This window comes from Oreochromis aureus, linkage group 10, assembly GCF_013358895.1.
Source record: "Oreochromis aureus strain Israel breed Guangdong linkage group 10, ZZ_aureus, whole genome shotgun sequence".
In the NCBI taxonomy this organism is placed as follows: domain Eukaryota; kingdom Metazoa; phylum Chordata; class Actinopteri; order Cichliformes; family Cichlidae; genus Oreochromis; species Oreochromis aureus.
Genome location: NC_052951.1, coordinates 35,424,645 through 35,442,649, shown reverse-complemented (window position 1 = coordinate 35,442,649; position 18,005 = coordinate 35,424,645). Strand labels below are relative to the sequence as shown.

At 42.9% G+C, this 18,005-nt stretch overlaps 2 protein-coding genes across 2 annotated transcripts; one reads left to right on the top strand and one right to left on the bottom strand.

Moving 5' to 3' along the window:
- Positions 1–8,712: 8,712 nt before the first annotated feature.
- On the bottom strand, positions 8,713–14,314 carry LOC120442239 (GTPase IMAP family member 4-like). Its single transcript, XM_039618198.1, has 2 exons — positions 14,227–14,314; positions 8,713–9,539 (listed from the first exon to the last, which is right to left on the bottom strand). The coding sequence occupies exons 1-2, from the start codon at positions 14,312–14,314 to the stop codon at positions 8,713–8,715; spliced, it is 915 nt and encodes a 304-aa protein (XP_039474132.1).
- Positions 14,315–14,476: 162 nt separating this feature from the next.
- Positions 14,477–17,638, top strand: LOC116336129 (GTPase IMAP family member 4-like). Its single transcript, XM_031759917.2, has 2 exons — positions 14,477–14,527; positions 15,474–17,638. Exons 1-2 carry the CDS (start codon positions 14,509–14,511, stop codon positions 16,301–16,303), a joined length of 849 nt encoding a protein of 282 aa, XP_031615777.1. The 5' UTR covers positions 14,477–14,508; the 3' UTR covers positions 16,304–17,638.
- The last annotated feature ends 367 nt before the right edge of the window (positions 17,639–18,005 follow it).

Genomic DNA, 18,005 nt, shown 5'->3' with positions numbered 1-18,005 from the left:
AGCCACCTCCACAGGACAAGACTCAGCAGTCCATCTGCATCTTAAGGATAAAGGTCACTCTTTCGAGGATGCCAATGTTCACATTTTGGACAGAGAGGACAGATGGTTTGAAAGAGGAGTGAAAGAGGCCATCTATGTCCACTGTGAGCGACCATCTTTGAACAGAGGCGGTGGTTTACTGACACCAACTGTCTGCCATCTATAATCCAGTTTTGAGTTCCCTCCCAGACGTTAACGCCCACTCACATCCTGGGCCATCTGACCTCAGGAATTCACATGACAAGGTGCGGCCAGGTTTCACAATGGGCTCACCCGAAACCCTGGCTGATTAGGTCCCACACCCGCTTTCACACCTTGGCGCATGTGATTAGAGGATCACCAGGGGGTCCTTTGTCCCTCCTTGGGGGGATACTCCCACTGGGTTTAAATCTGGGACTCTCGGCCATTTGACCTTAGAACTGAAGAAGCTTCTCGGATGAGAGGTGAAACGTCTTCAAGCAACTTAAAGAAGTCCAGACGCTTTTCTTTGCAAACTCCTTTGACTTGCCCTGAGATACATCGTTTACAGGCGTGAGGAACTCCAGGCCTTGAGGGCCGGTGTCCTCCAGGTTTTAGATCTCACTCTGGGTCAGCACACCTGAATCACACGATTAGTTCATTACCAAGCCTCTGGAGAACTTCACGACACATCAAGGAGGTAATTTAACCATTTGAATCAGCTGTGTTGGATAAAGAACACATGTAAAACCTGCAGGACACCGGCCCTCGAGGCCTGGAGTTGGACACCTGTGGTTTAGGACATGGAATCAGCTGAACACTGGTAATGTCTGCAGTTATATCGAGAACTTTCCAAAACCTTTGGGTTTCTGAACATTTGGTCCTGTGTTTAGCACACGTGTCTGAATATTAGAATCCAGTTTTTTTAACGATGTTAGAGTGACATTTGTTTTCATCAACCATCTAAACTGGATAGTTTAAACTGGGTGTTAATAGATGGTGTTTGGGCTTTCAAGCAGGCTTTCTGCCATTCCTCTGTGGTTATTCTACGTTTTAAATCTTGACACCAGGCCAGTGTTTTGTTTTCTGAGGATGTTTGAGAGCCGTCTCTGAGCCTACTATAAATCTGGGATATTAAGCCCTTCTTCAAATAGTGGTTTACTGCTGTGTCCTCTAATCAGGTTAGAGTGGGCAGTGTTAGAGATTTTTTAGATTTTGAAATAAAGTTTGAAAAATGTTTAGTTGGGACATCAAATTTCTGTTTCAAATAGGTCTGCAGTCTCTGGCAGACCGCATTTTAAAACCCAAATCTTTCCAACCGGGGCCACAGGCCTTATTGTCCCAGACAGGCGAGAACTGGGACAGTGTTGGCACTTTGTTTTTAAATTTCTGTGCATCAAACCAAACTCTAATGGTGTTTTTTACAAATGGATTCAATGTACCTTTCATCAAATCTTTGTATTTTGCTGGTTACAAGTATGAACTAAGTGACGGCGTAGTGCTTGTCTTTTCTAAATGTACCGAGGAGGTTGTCGCTGAAAACCAGCATGAGGCTGTAGAGAGCTGGGTAGCCCAGTAGTACCAGTTTAGATTTGGTATACCCAAATATTTTGGTTAGCATTAGAGAAGAGGTGAACGGGGGCAGCCTTGATGTGTGCCTCTGCTTGGATTGAAGGGTGTTGATGTTGTTGGTATAACTGAGGCTCTCGGTTTATTTTACATTAGTTTAACCCAAGTCGTAAAAAAACTGCCAAAGCTGAACTGAGAAAGTGCTTCATAAAGCTAGCTCTGCTCGACCCTGCCAAAGGCTTGTTCTGAGTCCAGCTGAAGCAGAGCCACGTTTGGATGCTTGTGTTGTGCAGAGAGAAGATGAAGCTACCCTTCAAGTCGGTTTGCCAGTACTTTAGCTGTTAACTTCGGATCCGTATTAGTGGGATTGGTAGGATTCACATTTCGTAGGTGGTTTCCCAGGTTTAGGCAGTACCATTATCATCACGCAGAGACGGAGGTGGCTCTTTTAAAGTGTAGCGTTCCAGAAACATATCCTACAGGGGGCGCAATACTGTGTCTTTAAATATTTTACAAAGGTAAAATATTTCCTGTTTTTAATTTGTGCATTACATTTGAAAGTTCACTCATTGATAACAGAGAGTCTAATTCAGTCCCAGCTTCTTGACAAAGTGAAGCGACGTTGATAGAGTCTAACGATTCTTACGTTGTGTATGGTTGTGAGTCTTTACGTTGTGCGGCGCGTCGGGCAGCTAATGCTGTCCATCATTGGCGATTAGAGGCTGTTGCTTCGGCTTCCTCCCAGTTAACTCCAGCACGCTCCAGCTCATTATTATGATCTGGCAGCAGGTGGTCTTCGGTCGTCCTCTTAGTTGTGAGTAACAAAGAGATCATTTGTTCTTTGAGGATCTGTGATGTTTCATCTGCGGTTCCAGTTTCATTCATTGTTTATCTCTCGTTCACTTTGATGCACCAAAGTTTTCCTGCCCTCGCTCCCTGATCACCGCAGGTCTGTCGACGCTCTGCTGACGCTGTCTGAACTTAATTTATCATGTTTTTAGTTTTAATAGGTTTTGTTGTTTTTCTTTAGTGTCATTCAAATTCATCTTTAGTTCCACTTCTTTTATTTGATCATCAAACTCCAGCATCTCAGTATTATGTTTATTTGATCTGTTTTCTGTGTAAACCATCATCTGTCCACGTATAAATACCTTAAAGGCTTCCCGTCTGACTGACGCTGTAGTTTCAGATTTACTGAAGTACAAACAGTCATCAGTGTTTTTCCTACATACTCCAAGAATTTGGGGTTATGCACCCAGTGTGGGATTATGTCTAAAAGCAGTGATGGCTGAATAGTAAAGCTTGATTGATGAGTGCTGGAGACAAGAGAGTTTGAAGTAAGGAAATAATCTATGTGACTGTGGCTAAGCGACAGGACTGTTCTCTCTGTGGTGGGTTTTCTCGTCTCACATCTTTTAGGTTCAGTTCAGACATGAAATGTTGTATCACCGTTATTGATCATGCTGAATGTCAAATTCTCCACTGATCAATGATGTGCTGAAAGGTTTTTATGAACGGAATTAATTGATTGATCCACTGTCAATCACTTTGAGTCTCTTAGTTACTAATCTTCATCCACCTAAACAAAAACAGCACGGTAATTAATCTATATTAATCAATCAATCAATCAAACACACACACACACACACACACACGCTTGTGTGTACTTGTATAACTCGCATTTCAGATGAGAAGAGTCTGAACCTGTTGATCTGTCAAGCCTAGGATCTGAGGTACAACAGATTATTATTATTGTTATAAAAGCTGAGGTCATCTACGTTGGGCCGTATAAATGAACCATAATGAAGTCTTTGTTCATCAGTGAGCGCTGTGTGATGATGAAGCTCCCTGTGGGTCTAAGCTGGGTCATGATTTATGAACGAGTGTCCTCACCTCCATCAGCATGTGATGAGAGGTGGGTAGAAAAAACCTGAACCTCGTCCTTCTCCGAGCGATTTCACTCCCACACGGGTGTGTCTTGAATGAAGACTACCTTTGTGACATTGTTTGAGTCTATTCATTACTCTATAGTTTAATACAGCGGTCCCCAACCTTTTTTGCGCCACGGACCGGTTTATGCCCGACAATATTTTCACGGACCGGCAATAAGGTGTCGCGGATAAATACAACAAAATAAAACTAGTACCGGTACCGAAAAAAAGAAGATTTATTCATAACACACGTGAAAAGACCCAGGAAAACCGAGTTAACGATAAAAACGATAACAAAATAACGCTGAAAACCGATAAAAACCCTGAAAACCATACATTTCACACCTGAGCCTCAACTCTCGCGGCCCGGTACCAAACGACTCACGGACCGGTACCGGTCCGAGGCCTGGGGGTTGGGGACCGCTGGTTTAATACATTTCCTAAGGCCTCTTACACTCCAGGAGATTAGTTCAAGATTTGAGTCAGTGCTCATTCAGTTTGCGTCTTTATATCTTACACCTGACTGCACTTTGTCTCAGCTGTAGGAACGAAAATGACTAAAAAACACTGAAATTTATAAAACACAACCCCAGGACCCGACCTGTGGAAATGTCAAAGTTTCCCTCCTGTTCTCACTGAGACTTGGTTTGGCTACTGATCCTATAGAAGGAGCAGAAAAAACGTCTCTGATTGGATCTCTGTTTCCAACGTCGTCTTCAGCTTTACTAATACAGGCTTCTGCTGAGGCGAGCCTCTCTGAAACGCTCCAGTTGCGTCCTTTATTTCTTGGTTTGATGTGGTAACGTGTCACAGTTGAGTTGAAGTGTTCAGCCAGAACATTTGTCTCGGTCTGTGGGGCGCTAGCATCGTCCATCTTTTCTGTTGTTTGCGGTTCAGGGGTCCGTTCTTCGTACCTCGCTTACTACATCCAAGATCAAATCATCGCGCTAACTTTGAGCTCGCTAATCCGGTTCTCCGAACGCACCTGTTGTTGACGATTAGTACAGCTGGATGAAGTAATCTGAGATCACTGGGTGGCTTAAAAGGGGCTACGCATCGATAGTAGAAACATTGATCGGCAACCCTGTGATTGGTCGGCGAAGATGTCGAAGGAGCGCGCTCAGTATTTCACGGCAGCAGACCAAGAACTCTTGATTGAGGGATATCAGGAGTTTCAGAGTTTAATTAAAACTCAAGGGAACACTGCAAAGGCTGCAAAAGCAAGGAGAGAGGGCTGGCAGAAAGTTGCTGACAAATTAAACTCATAAGTGATTGTTAGGGTTCAATGTTGAGAGAAGAATCCATAAAAACCACAGATCCAGGCGTGTGCAATTTAGACGGCATTTTAATGAACACGTGTGAGTTCAACAACCCAATCAGTGTTGAACTGTCTTTCTCATATTCAGACAACTGTTTTATGGGGTTAAGAATTGTACAGCCCCCTTTTCTGTTACTAGGCAGATTTACGTCACACCAAAACCACAATGACTTTTAACATAGAACATCATCTTCGTGTCGACGGCTGATGCTTCCTGTTAGCCCGCCTTCGCTGTCGCTTATCTCCCTGGAACATCAAGTGCACTTCCTGTAGAAAATGTCACTCATACAGGCACAACTTCTTAAATCAAAGATAAATGCATACTAACTCTTTATTATGGCTTGCACTCGCTCTGCTTTCGGTTTCGCTTCTGCAAAAGCACACCGTTTCCTGTCAGCCTGCAATCAGCTTCTCCCCACTGAAGACTATATGTAAGAATATAAAACATTCAAAAACCTTTAAATTATAGATTCAACTGATTATAACTGAACCTGTAATAAAGACTAATATAATACCAATATATTTTGAACATCTGAGTGCATCTGAATGCAACATCACATGAAATGGTAATGATGATTATAAAATAACAGCAAATAATAGCAGTAAAATATTTCTATTCCTGACATGATCCATGATATTACATTATATCATGTGATATTATATTATACCACATTATATTATATTACATCATATCCTCTTTCACATTAGAGCCACAACAGGACCCACTAGAACATGGGAAAAAGTAAAGTGAAATATAAAAATATTCCACAGAATGGTAATATTTATCACTTATATTGCTTTTAGTCTATGACAAGAGACCCTGGAATAATCTGTTTGTTTGTTTATAACAGCAACCAAGAAAAGGGCAGAGCAAATAAAGACAGGTGGTGGTCCTGCACCCCTCGTCACACCCTTTTTTGTACTGTGACATTTATTGACATTGTGGGTTTTTGTGTGTGGTTTGACATAACACTCCATCACTTTTACCTGTTCCCATGCAAGGAGTGACTGAAGCATGCACAGTAAGTCGGGAGTAAGTATATACAGTACAGTAAGTATATATATATATATATATATATATAGAGAGAGAGAGAGAGAGAGAGAGAGAGAGAGAGTAAATAATACCCTGACGGAGAATCGATATCTCTCTATGAGCACACCGTCGCGCTGAGCTAAAGGATCCTGTCTATCCCGCAATATCCGCTAAATTCTGTAAACTCTCCTTATCAATCTTGCACCTTCCTTGCTCGCGTACAAACGGACAGGACATGGCTGCGACAGACTTCCCAAATACACCTTCGCTTTTATAGTCGTGGTCTCTCATCTTGATTGCACGTAGTAATTTACTATTACTACTCTAAAATATGAATTACATCTGACATGATCTACTACATGTAATAGAATGATTAATAGTACATTTCCTTTTTCGGAAATGACCTGTATGTATCTGTATGGAATCAATAAAAGAATCAAATGCTGCATTATCTTTAGTTACATTGATAATATTTATTTATGGTAAAACAGTGGCGACATATCGCTCTTGCTTTCGTATAAATGAAGCGGACATACCTGAGTGGCCGCGATCTAATCCTGTTTACATAAAGTAAGCCTGCTCCCGAGCAGGTTTACGCTTCTGGATCTGTTGCTATGACAGCAAGTCCCAGATGAGCTTGAGAACCGAACGATCCAAGATCACGCGAAATCGTCAACAATCAAATCCGGCTAACTTACTTAGCGAGGTACGAAGAACGGGCCCCAGATCTGTGTTCTGTAATCTGCATCCTGATTGGCTGGGTCGGAGCAGTAGCTTGTTTCGGGGCGAGTACGAACAGAAAGTGTCTTTAGCTGTTGTGTGTCGAGCTCAAGGTTTTACTGCCGTTCAGATAGACGCCATAGCCTGAAGCCTTTTTTTTTATTTGTTCATTTTCCTGTGAAACAGTTTTTAAAATAAATTTGTACATTTATTATTTTGTTTTTTGGATAAGTTTATTTATTTTACTGCACTTTTATTTCTTTGTTTTTTCCCTCTTTGTTCTCCATTTTCTATCATTTGTGTGATTTTTTTTTTTTTCTGATTATTGTTAATAAATCCAAACCTAAGCTCTGGTTGTTTGTTCATACCTGAGGTCAGATTTATTGATCGGTGTGTTTCTGATAATCATTTCCTGTTTCTAATGAGTCACTGATAATAAACTGCTGTTGTTTTAATCACCAGCCTGACAGAGCGCCATCTGTCTCCCGAGTTTCACATTAAAAGCCCCGCGCCAAATTAAAAGCCTCAGATTAACCTTTCAGAGCAGATTAAATGTCAGCAGGGAACACCTGATGCATCGCACGTGTCTGATCTTTGCATCGGCTGCACACTGATCCCAGTCAGTGTTTTTACCTCTGTGAGAGCCGGCATGATGTTAGCAGGCTGCTTCCTGCAGCTCTGTCTGAAGCTGTCAGCTCGTCGGTGATCGTCTGAAAACAATTTTAAACCTTTTACCATCTACCTGACAGCTGCCTTTACTTTTCAGAATAAGAGTTTGACCTACAAACAGCATGAAGAGCTTTGTTTTCAGATTAAATTAAAATCTTCCAGCTTTAAAACTCCTTTCAGTGGTGACCAACACTCAGTCATTGATGTGCGGGTCAGGAGGAGGCTGTTCATGGTATTTGTTGCAGAGGTTTGTGGATCTGTGCAGAGTTAAAGTGAAGAGCTGACATTTAATAGAAATGTTTCCTGTTTTGTTCTACTCTACCGCAGGGTCACATGACCTCCCCCTAAAACATGGCTGTACTTTGAGAAGCTTGGATTCAGAGGTGTTGGCATGGCAACCGTCAGTCAGTAGCTGTCAGATCCATCGTTCGGTTCAGATGTCATGATAAAAACAGTCGTGTGACAGACTAACAGAGTAAAACCACAGTTATAAAAGTCCTCCACACTTGAACAACCCGTCAGCTGACTGATCACAGTGTTACCTGACACCACCTGTTCCCACCTCTGTCAGCTGCCTCCTCCCTGAACCATCCTCGTGTCCTTGTGTCCTTCTGTTTTCTGTTTCCTGTTTCCTCTCAGAACAGTCTGGACCAAACTCCGCTCACCATTTCTAATGTTTCCCTGTCAAGGTTTCTTTCAGCATTTTAAACACTTTGGCAACTGATCACAGCCATCCAATCAGCACACAGCCCTCGTTAACACTTCTCACTAACGAGCTACAAAACAGCATTTAATGTGAGGAACAGAAGAGACACCAGGAAAGATCCAACAGGAACACTTTGTTCTTCTTTCAAGACGCTTCAAAACAAACACTGCAGACACACACACACACACACACTCTGTCACACTCTGTCACTGACCGAGGTAATCAGATTACTGGGGATTTGTATTCAGGCCTGAATGAATCAACACAAACTGATAAACATGAGGAGGGATATTATACCCCTTATGTCAAACTGAGTGATTTGTGGCCCCAATAAATTATTCATGAGCTCAGTAAATAAAGGAAGTAATAAAATTACGATTTTCATAAAATTATGATATTCATCCAAAATATGCTAGTTCATAGCTCATTGCTTTTAACCCCCCCAAAATAGAACTAATTGATTATTTAAAATGTTTTTATATCAAATAGCATTCTTTTATTTTTAAGCCATTAAAAAGTTTTTACTTTTTATGCTTAAAAATCGCCATCTGGTGGTGGGTCAGCGCGTGTGTGTCTGTGCGTGCGGGGCGCGCGCCCGAGCCTTTTATTGGCTTAAAAATAAAAGAATGCTATTTGATATAAAAACATTTATACTTTATAAGTACAAGGTTCTTATAAAGGGTGAGTATGCCATCATCTCCAAACCCACAGTGGGTAACCTCGTAGTAAAGTCCATCCAGCACAAAGATGATGAAAAAAAGGATCAAATTCACTGAGTAACACACTCTTTCTCTTTCACGGCTACAGCTGTAGCTCCCACTGCTGCTCCCACAGCTGCTCCCAGTGGACCAAGCAAACTTCCCACTCCCGCCCCGATCCCCACCCCCTTCAGGAACTTGTTCTTTTTCTCTGCACGCCTTCTTGCTTCCTGCTCTTCCATCGCTATATTTTCTCTCAGAAGTCGCTCCTGCTCTTCTCTGACGGCTCTCTCAGCCTCCTGCAGCATCTCATTGGTGTAACATTTTCCTCCATTTCTCTGAACAATTGTCTTGATCTTCTCCAGCAGCTCTCTGACCTGAGAGGGATCTTTGATTTTGTTGTTAAAAACATGATATCTTCCTCCACACTGTTGGATGAAGCCACTCAGAGACGGACTTCTATTTATCAATTTGTCTATGTTAGCTTCATTGTCCACATCATCTCCATGTGTGAACAGCACCATAGTATAATCTGCTGCTTCTTCTCCAAAGATCTTCTGCAGGATTTTCACTGTTTGTTGTTCTTCTTTGGTGAATCTGCCGATCTGGACGACGATCAGGAACACGTGAGGACCAGGAGCAGCAAAGGAGATGCATCTGGCAACCTCTTTCTTCACCTCCTCTTCAGGTATATCAGTGTCAAACAGTCCTGGAGTATCAACAACATCCAGGATCTGACAGTCTACCTGATCTGTTATTTTCTGACACCCTACTGTCACTGAAGAAAAAGCAGCTATAGATTCAAAAGCTTTTCTTCCTAAGATGGTGTTTCCTGATGCACTCTTCCCAACTCCTGTTCTCCCAACAAGCACAATCCTCAGGTGTGGAACATCTTCAACTGCTGAAGAAGATAAACAAATTACTGATTAAGAAGTCCTGCCATTAATTAATGCTTCGATCTTAAATATGATCAACCTATCTCTAATAATCGGCTATGTACCACAGGCCTTCAAGCTGGCTGTAGTTAAACCTTTACTTAAAAAGCATCTCTAGACCCAGCTGTCTTAGCCAATTATAGGCCAATCTCCAACCTTCCTTTCATATCAAACATCCTTGAAAGAGTAGTTGTCAAACAGCTAACAGATCATCTGCAGAGGAATGGCTTATTTGAAGAGTTTCAGTCAGGTTTCAGAGCTCATCACAGCACAGAAACAGCTTTAGTGAAGGTTACAAATGATCTTCTTATGGCCTCTGACAGTGGACTCATCTCTGTGCTTGTCCTGCTAGACCTCAGTGCTGCGTTCGATACTGTCGACCATAATATCCTATTAGAGCGATTAGAACATGCTGTAGGTATTACAGGTACTGTACTGCAGTGGTTTGTATCATATCTATCTAATAGACTCCAATTTGTACATGTAAATGGAGAGTCCTCTTCAGACACTAAGGTCAATTATGGTGTTCCACAGGGTTCAGTGCTAGGACCAATTCTGTTTACATTACACATGCTTCCCTTAGGCAGCATCATTAGAAGACATAGCATACATTTACACTTCTATGCAGATGACACGCAGCTCTATCTATCCATGAAGCCAGGTAACACACACCAATTAGTTAAACTGCAGGAATGTCTTAAAGACATAAAGACCTGGATGGCCGCTAACTTTCTGCTTCTTAATTCAGATCAAACTGAGGTTATTGTACTCGGCCCTGAAAATCTTAGAAATATGGTATCTAAGCAGATTCTTACTCTGGATGGCATTACCTTGGCCTCCAGTAACACTGTGAGGAACCTTGGAGTCATTTTTGACCAGGACATGTCCTTCAACGCACATATTAAACAAATATGTAAGACTGCTTTCTTCCATTTGTGCAACATCTCTAAAATTAGAAATATCCTGTCTCAGAGTGATGCTGAAAAACTAGTTCATGCATTTATTACTTCCAGGCTGGACGACTGTAATTCTTTATTATCAGGATGTCCTAAAAACTCGCTGAAAAGCCTTCAGTTAATCCAAAATGCTGCAGCAAGAGTCCTGACAGGGACTAGAAAGAGAGAGCAGATTTCTCCTGTTTTGGCTTCCTTCATTGGCTTCCTGTTAAATCCAGAATTCAAAATCCTGCTCCTCACATACAAGGTCTTAAATAATCAGGCCCCATCTTATCTTAATGACCTTGTAGTACCATATCACCCTATTAGAGCACTTCGCTCTCGCACTGCAGGCCTACTTGTTGTTCCTAGAGTATTTAAAAGTAGAATGGGAGGCAGAGCCTTCAGTTTTCAGGCCCCTCTTCTGTGGAACCAGCTTCCAGTTTGGATTCGGGAGACAGACACTATCTCTACTTTCAAGATTAGGCTTCAAACTTTCCTTTTTGCTAAAGCATATAGTTAGGGATGGACCAGGTGACCCTGAATCCTCCCTTAGTTATGCTGCAATAGACGTAGGCTGCCGGGGATTCCCATGATGCATTGAGTTTTTCCTTTCCAGTCACCTTCCTCACTCACTATGTGTTAATAGACCTCTCTGCATCGAATCATCCATCCATCCTCATCCGCTTTATCCGAGGCCGGGTCGCGGGGGCAGCAGCCTAAGCAGAGAAGCCCAGACCTCCCTCTCCCCAGCCACCTCCTCCAGCTTATCCGGGGGAACACCAAAGCGTTCCCAGGCCAGCCGAGAGATATAATCTCTCCAGCGTGTCCTGGGTCTGCCCGGGGCCTCCTCCCGGTGGGACATGCCCGAACACCTCACCCAGGAGGCGCCCAGGAGGCATCCTTGTCAGATGCCCGAACCACCTCAACTGGCTCCTTTCGATGTGGAGGAGCAGCGGCTCTACTCTGAGCCCCTCCCGGATGGCCGAACTTCTCACCCTATCTCTAAGGGAGGCCAGCCACCCTTCGGAGGAAGCTCATTTCTGCCGCTTGTATCCGCGATCTCGTTCTTTCGGTCACTACCCACAGCTCGTGGCCATAGGTGAGGTAGGGACGTAGATCGACCGGTAAATTGAGAGCTTAGCTTTACACTCAGCTCCCTCTTCACCACGACGGACCGGTGCAGCGTCCGCATCACTGCAGCCGCAGCACCAATCCGTCTGTCGATCTCCGGCTCCCTTCTCCCATCACTCGCGAACAAGACCCCGAGATACTTGAACTCTTCCACTTGGGGCAGGAACTCATCCCCGACCCGGAGTGGGCACTCCACCCTTTTCCGGCTGAGAACCATGGCCTCAGATTTGGAGGTGCTGATCCTCATTCCCGCTGCTTCGCATCGAATCATATCTGTTATTAACCTCTGTCTCTCTTCCACAGCATGTCTTTATCCTGTCTTTCTTCTCTCACCCCAACCGGTCGCAGCAGATGGCCCCGCCCCTCCCTGAGCCTGGTTCTGCACATTTTTGCTGATGACTATATTCCAAGACCATTTTGGACAGAACAGAAAATATGAAATATGATCTTTTTATCATCACATAAAAAAAGAAGAACTGTGTTTACAAGACGGTAAGTTCAAATAGTTGTTTTAGCTTTAAACTTACTTGAAATCTTGTGTGGCATTGTTTACATTTAATAAAATGTAATTACAATTGTAAAGACAATGTTTGACGTAATAATAAGATCAAACATTGTTGTCGATATAAAATAATTACGCTTAAAATTACAAAAAGTCCTATTATTAGGGGTTTAATTATGTAGATTTATATAGAAAAATCTTTCACTTTAATTCAAATAACGTAATAAAATGACCCCCGCCCCCGAGGTTAAATTTGTTTTTTCCCAGATTTACCTTTTGTTTAATCAAATATTTGCTTTACTTTGTGTAATAATTTCACCATACTTCTGTGATTCAGTATTACTACATTTAAATTTGCTTTATTTGTTGTAAAAAACATTTTTTCTATAAGATCAGAGTTCAGGTTCACCAAGACGATGCAAGACGTCATTCAGGTCGCAGAGGTAGTTGTTATTTATCTTTAATGCGTGTATATCTCATTACTTTATATTTCATAATTACCTCACAAGTTGTATCACACATTTTATCCTTTATTGCAGCGGTCCTCAACCCCTGGGCCATGGACCGGTACTGGTCCATGAGTCGTTTGGTACTGGGCTGCGAGAGTTGAGGCTCAGGTTTGAAATTTATGGTTTTCAGGGTTTTTATCGTTAACTCGGTTTCCCTGAGTCTTTTCCCGTCTGTTATGAATAAATCTGTGTGTGTGGTACATATTATATTATATTATATTTCAAATAAGCACATCTGTGAAATAGAGTTGGATGTCTCGAGACCGGTCACTTTTACGTGGTCTTGGTCTCGCTGTCTCGGTCTTGCTGTCTCAGATCAACAGTGGTCGGGAGATTTGGAGTCAACAGTATCCATGACACACAACGTAACGTTTGATAATGTGTCATGCACAAAAGCATCAGCTCTAAGAGCCATGCTTACAGAGTGCTTTGTAGTGAATCAGGAGAGTCGACTCCCATTGAGCGAGAGCCGGCTGGATTGGATTCAGGAGACAGACACGATCTTTGACCATGAGTAAGTATTAGTATAGTTATGGCTGGATCAGGTGACCCTGAATCCCCCCCTTAGGAGTTTTTCCTCCCCCCTGTCGCCAAAGTGCGTGTTCGTCGGGGGTCCGATGATTGTTGGGGTCTGTCTGTGTCACTGCAGGGTTACTTACAGGATTAGAATTGTATGAATAAAACTGAGTTAAAATTTTGTTTTTGTGTGAGAAACTTTATGTTTTTATTTTAGATCAAACGTTTTCACTTACACTCATGTTTCATCATCTTATTGATATTTGACATATTTAAAAAATAAAAGGAAATTCTGTTAAATTACAGATGTGTTTCTCTCAGCAGCTGGTGCTGATGTTCTCCACCCGCTCTGCCCTCAGAGACAAACCTGATGTCCTCCACCACACTGATGGATGAAGCGATGCAGGGCTTCATTTTCACTGATGTTTACTCCACCTGCTCCACCCTCTCAGTTCTGTGGCTCACTCTGATATTGAATGCTGTATGAAAAGACTCTCACTGAACTGTCCCTAACATGTAACACGCTGTGAGGCTCGTGTTGGACACAGAGGGAAGGGTGCAGGTGTTAAAGGACACACAGGTGAGGCTGAGGTTATGGCAGACAGATACCAACGTGGAAAAACCCAAGAAAGCTCAGGCAGCAAACTACAACGGGAAAGAAGTCAAAGCTCAACAATCCAGGAAGAATCCGCTAACTTCACAGAAGTGCCAATCAAACAGGCTGAGCAGGATTCCTGTTCATTAGAAAGAAATCCCCTGAAATCAGTTTCAAGGTCAGTCCTGCAGATGCTGCCCTGTCAGTAAGTCTGACTTTAATGAAGCTTACAGGAGGAATTCAGCTGCTGTTAAACCCCAAAAACATCTGTTTTCACAGCTGCATGAGCCACCTGTCAGGACTGGTTTCACAATAAAAACAAAAGAAGGACAAGAATAAAATGACGTTAATGAATGATGAAATAACCAATCAGAGTTCAGTTAATTCAGGTTTTTATTCAAACTCAGTGTGATGTACAATTTTACTGCAGAAAGTCTGAAGACTGAATCAGTGATGTACTGAGCTCGTGAGTGTGTCGGTGCTGTTCAGGGATTCGGAGCTTCCTTGCTCCCAGCAGGGTGAGCACACCTGTTTGAACCCGGCCCATGTTCAAGCTTCAGCTGCAGGAAGCAGCCACATGTTTAAAGCCCTGGAGCCAAACCAGTGCCACGCCCACTCTGAGCCGTGGATGCTGCCACATCCTGTGGTTAAAGGGAGGATCCTCACGTCAGCAAACACAGTAGGTATAAAAAGTTCAGCAGCAGGAATTTAGCAGGCTCAGAAAACCTGAAGAGCAGAAACATGGCCGGCATACCAGCTCGTAAGTACATATGTTTGATTTTTATTCATTTGATATAAAATTTAAACTCACAAAAATATAAAAACAGCCTGTTTAACTGAACTGTGATTGGTTAAGCTCTGTCCACATGTCTTGTTCTTCTTCTGCTTTTATTGTGAAACATTTGGATGACCACATCCTGAAAGATGACCCACGTAGCTCATTTTACAGGCAGAAGAACCAAAGCACTCCTTTGCTCCTGCGTGTGGCTGACCTTGATATGTAACAAGTCCTAACGTGTCAGACAGTTCAGTGATGTTTGCGCCTGCTGACCTCACGACTGCATTAACATGATCTTTGGAAAGAGGAACCGCGCACAGCGTGTTTCTCTGTAGGTTCAGACAGGACGAGCCATCTCTTCCTCTTTGACACTGTGCGAGGTGTTGATTCGAGTTATTTTATTTTGTTGCATTAATTGTTATTGTATTGATTCTTCTGTGCATCACTTTGGTCCATTGTGGTTGTTTAAAGCTGGCTTGGAAACGTTCCAGTTCCCTTGATTATATAACAGCGCTGTGGTTTGGATTGTTGTGATGTTTAGTTTTGGTTATTTCCTGGTTAGTTTCAGTCCTTGTGCATTCTTGGAAGAACCCATGACTGCATTCCTGGCACAGTTTCACATGTTCTCATGATGTGAAACTTTATCTGCAGCCTGAGGTTTTGTTTTAGATGATTTATTATCCTCAGAACAGCTTAAGTCATTCCTCTGCTGCTCAGTGTTGACCTCATGTCCTGTGTGTCTGCCTTTCATGCATCTTCATCGTGGTTCCTGTTACCATGTGAGGTAGCTGTTAGTCCGGTCACCTTCCCTCCTTGCAGCCACACCTGTCCAGTGTGAATGACACCTGTATGTAACTGTCCTACTGTGATGAGCTGGCTGAAGGAGTCCCATTAAACGTATCAATAACTTGTTTATGGTCTCTGGCAGATGCTGCAGTCCAACACCTGAGGATGGTGCTGGTCGGGAGAACCGGAGTTGGGAAGAGCGCATCAGGAAACACCATCTTAGGGAGAAAAGCCTTCGAGTCCACATCCTGTTTCTCTTCAGTGACGTCACAGTGTCAGAAGGAAACGGGAGAGTTTGGGGGTCAGACTCTGGCTGTGGTCGATACTCCAGGTCTGTTTGACACCAAAATGCCTGAAGAGCAGGTGAAGAGAGAGATTGCTAGATGCATCTCCTTCGCTTCTCCTGGTCCTCACGTGTTCCTGGTTGTGATCCAGGTGGGCAGGTTCACCAAAGAAGAACAAGAAACAGTGAAGATCCTCCAGGAGATGTTTGGAGACAAAGCAGCAGCTTTCACCATGGCCTTGTTAACCCACGGAGACAACCTGGATGCAGATGGAGTCGACTTGGAGACGCTAATTACCGGAAACGAAGCCCTGCACTGCTTCATCTGTCAGTGTCATGGAGGATATCATGTTTTTAACAACAGAAAAGAGGATCCGTCTCAGGTCAAAGAGCTGCTGAAGAAGGTCAACACCATGGTCCAGAGAAACCGAGGACGCTGCTACATCAGTGAGATGTTCATAGAGGTCGAGAGAGCCATCAGAGAAGAGAAGACGACTCTTCTGAGAGATTATCCAGGCATGGCAGAAGAAGAAGCGAGAAGACGAGCGGAGAGGAAGAACAAGTTCCTGAAGGTCGTTGGGATAGGAGCGGGTGTTGGGAGCGTGCTGGGCCCGCTGGGAGCGGCACTGGGAGCAGCAGTGGGAGCTACAGCCGTCGCCATAAAACGTGGCGACTGTGTCATACTGTGAAAATGTGTTTGATCACAGTCTCATCATCGTTCTGCTTTTATGTGACTGTCGTCATTTCATGGCGTCGTCATGCATTGTCATGAATATATATATGTAATGTAATGTAATGTAATGTAATAGAATAGAATAGAATAATAGCCATTTACTGTCATTGTACATGTATAATGAAATTGTGGGTACTCAGGTGAAAGATATATACAATGAGAGGGAAGCACACAAAACAAGAGAGCAAGTCTCTGTCTTCATATATATGTATCTGTATACATACATATATATATCTCGGGTATCTCCGAGTGTTCGTGTAAAGCCTGATTGGGAGCTTAGAGTTGATTTCCTGTTGTTATTGGAGAACATTTTGTAAACAGTAAATATGTACGCAGTGTCCATATTACACACTTTACATCAGTTTGGCAGAGAATCAAACTGTCATTGTGTGTGTGTGTGTGCTTAACGTATTAATTATTCAGCCTGTCATAAAAACAAGAAAACAGAACTATTTTAGCCAAAACGTGTTAAAAACTAACAATTTTCTGATTAATAATTTGACTAATAACAAACTGATTTCATGTTTCACACTGAGGTTTGAGTCGGCTCACTCATTTAATCGATAACAACAATAATGACATAATTATCTATTTAGTATTGAAATGACTGTAGAGCTGTCCCAGCTGTGAGTTTAAAGAAACATGAAACATGATGTGTTCACTTCCAGCACTGTGACTGTGGGACAGCTGTGCTCACACACTGGCTGCTGGTAAAATTAAATGTGTCTTAAAGGTGAGAGTCTTTATGTCATTAATCATTATCAGTTATTGATCATGTGACATATGGGATGCTTTTCTTTACAATCAGTACTTTACTGTCATGGTCCATGACCCTGTGTCTGAGGAGTGTGTCCATGAGTGTCCATGGACTCATGGACCAGATGCCCTGGTGGCCACACCCCTGGGCTGGGCCATCACCTGCACACCTTCCATTCCAGGCAATTACCTGGAGGACTATTTAACCCTGCGCTGGCGGATGCTCCACGCCACTCCGTTAGTCACCCATCAGTGGTAACTGGGCTCCCCGCAAAAGCTTTGTATATATGTGTCAGGTGAACTACGTTAATTCTGCCTTCGTGTGCCTAGGTTGAGTCTGCTTTTGGATCCCGCTTGTGTGTGCGCACTGCGGTTCCTGACAGTTACAGTGCATCATGACTCGGTGCACGCTGCACCTGCTTCAGAAAATGATATGATTATGTGTTTTTAACCTGACTGTGTCAGAGGTACAAATGTGACGTTTGTAATCAAGTAAAGGTTAACGACTGGTTACAATAAAAATCTGCTTCAAATAGTGTGTTCATCACTTACATTTAGCCTACAGTTATGTACACATCAACATTTATCCATGCAGCGCAGCAGCAAGAGAGCACCATATTTAACTTCAGTGTGTTTTATAGTTTTATTTAAGTCATATTTATTTTATAGCACTTCTTAAGACAGCGAACAGTTAGAAAAACCTTCACAGAGGTAAATAAATGAAAGTAACCCACAGCAAAGGCAAAGTGAACACATGAACTGAGAAAACCATAAATGAGCTTTCAGCTGCTCTTTAGAGTTGAGGCTGTGCGAGCGGCTGCTCCGGGTCTGGAGCTCAGAGTCACCTTCAGTTCAGACACACAGGCACAAGCAGTGTTGCCAACTTAGCAACTTTGTCGCAA

Excerpts from the sequence above, each read along its gene's own strand:
- LOC120442239 (XM_039618198.1), bottom strand. The coding sequence starts at position 14,314 with ATGGGCCGGGTTCAAACAGGTGTGCTCACCCTGCTGGGAGCAAGGAAG. Across the intron at positions 9,540-14,226 it reads CCGACACACTCACGAGCTCA|TTGAAGATGTTCCACACCTG; the intron begins GTACATCACTGA and ends CTTCTTCAGCAG.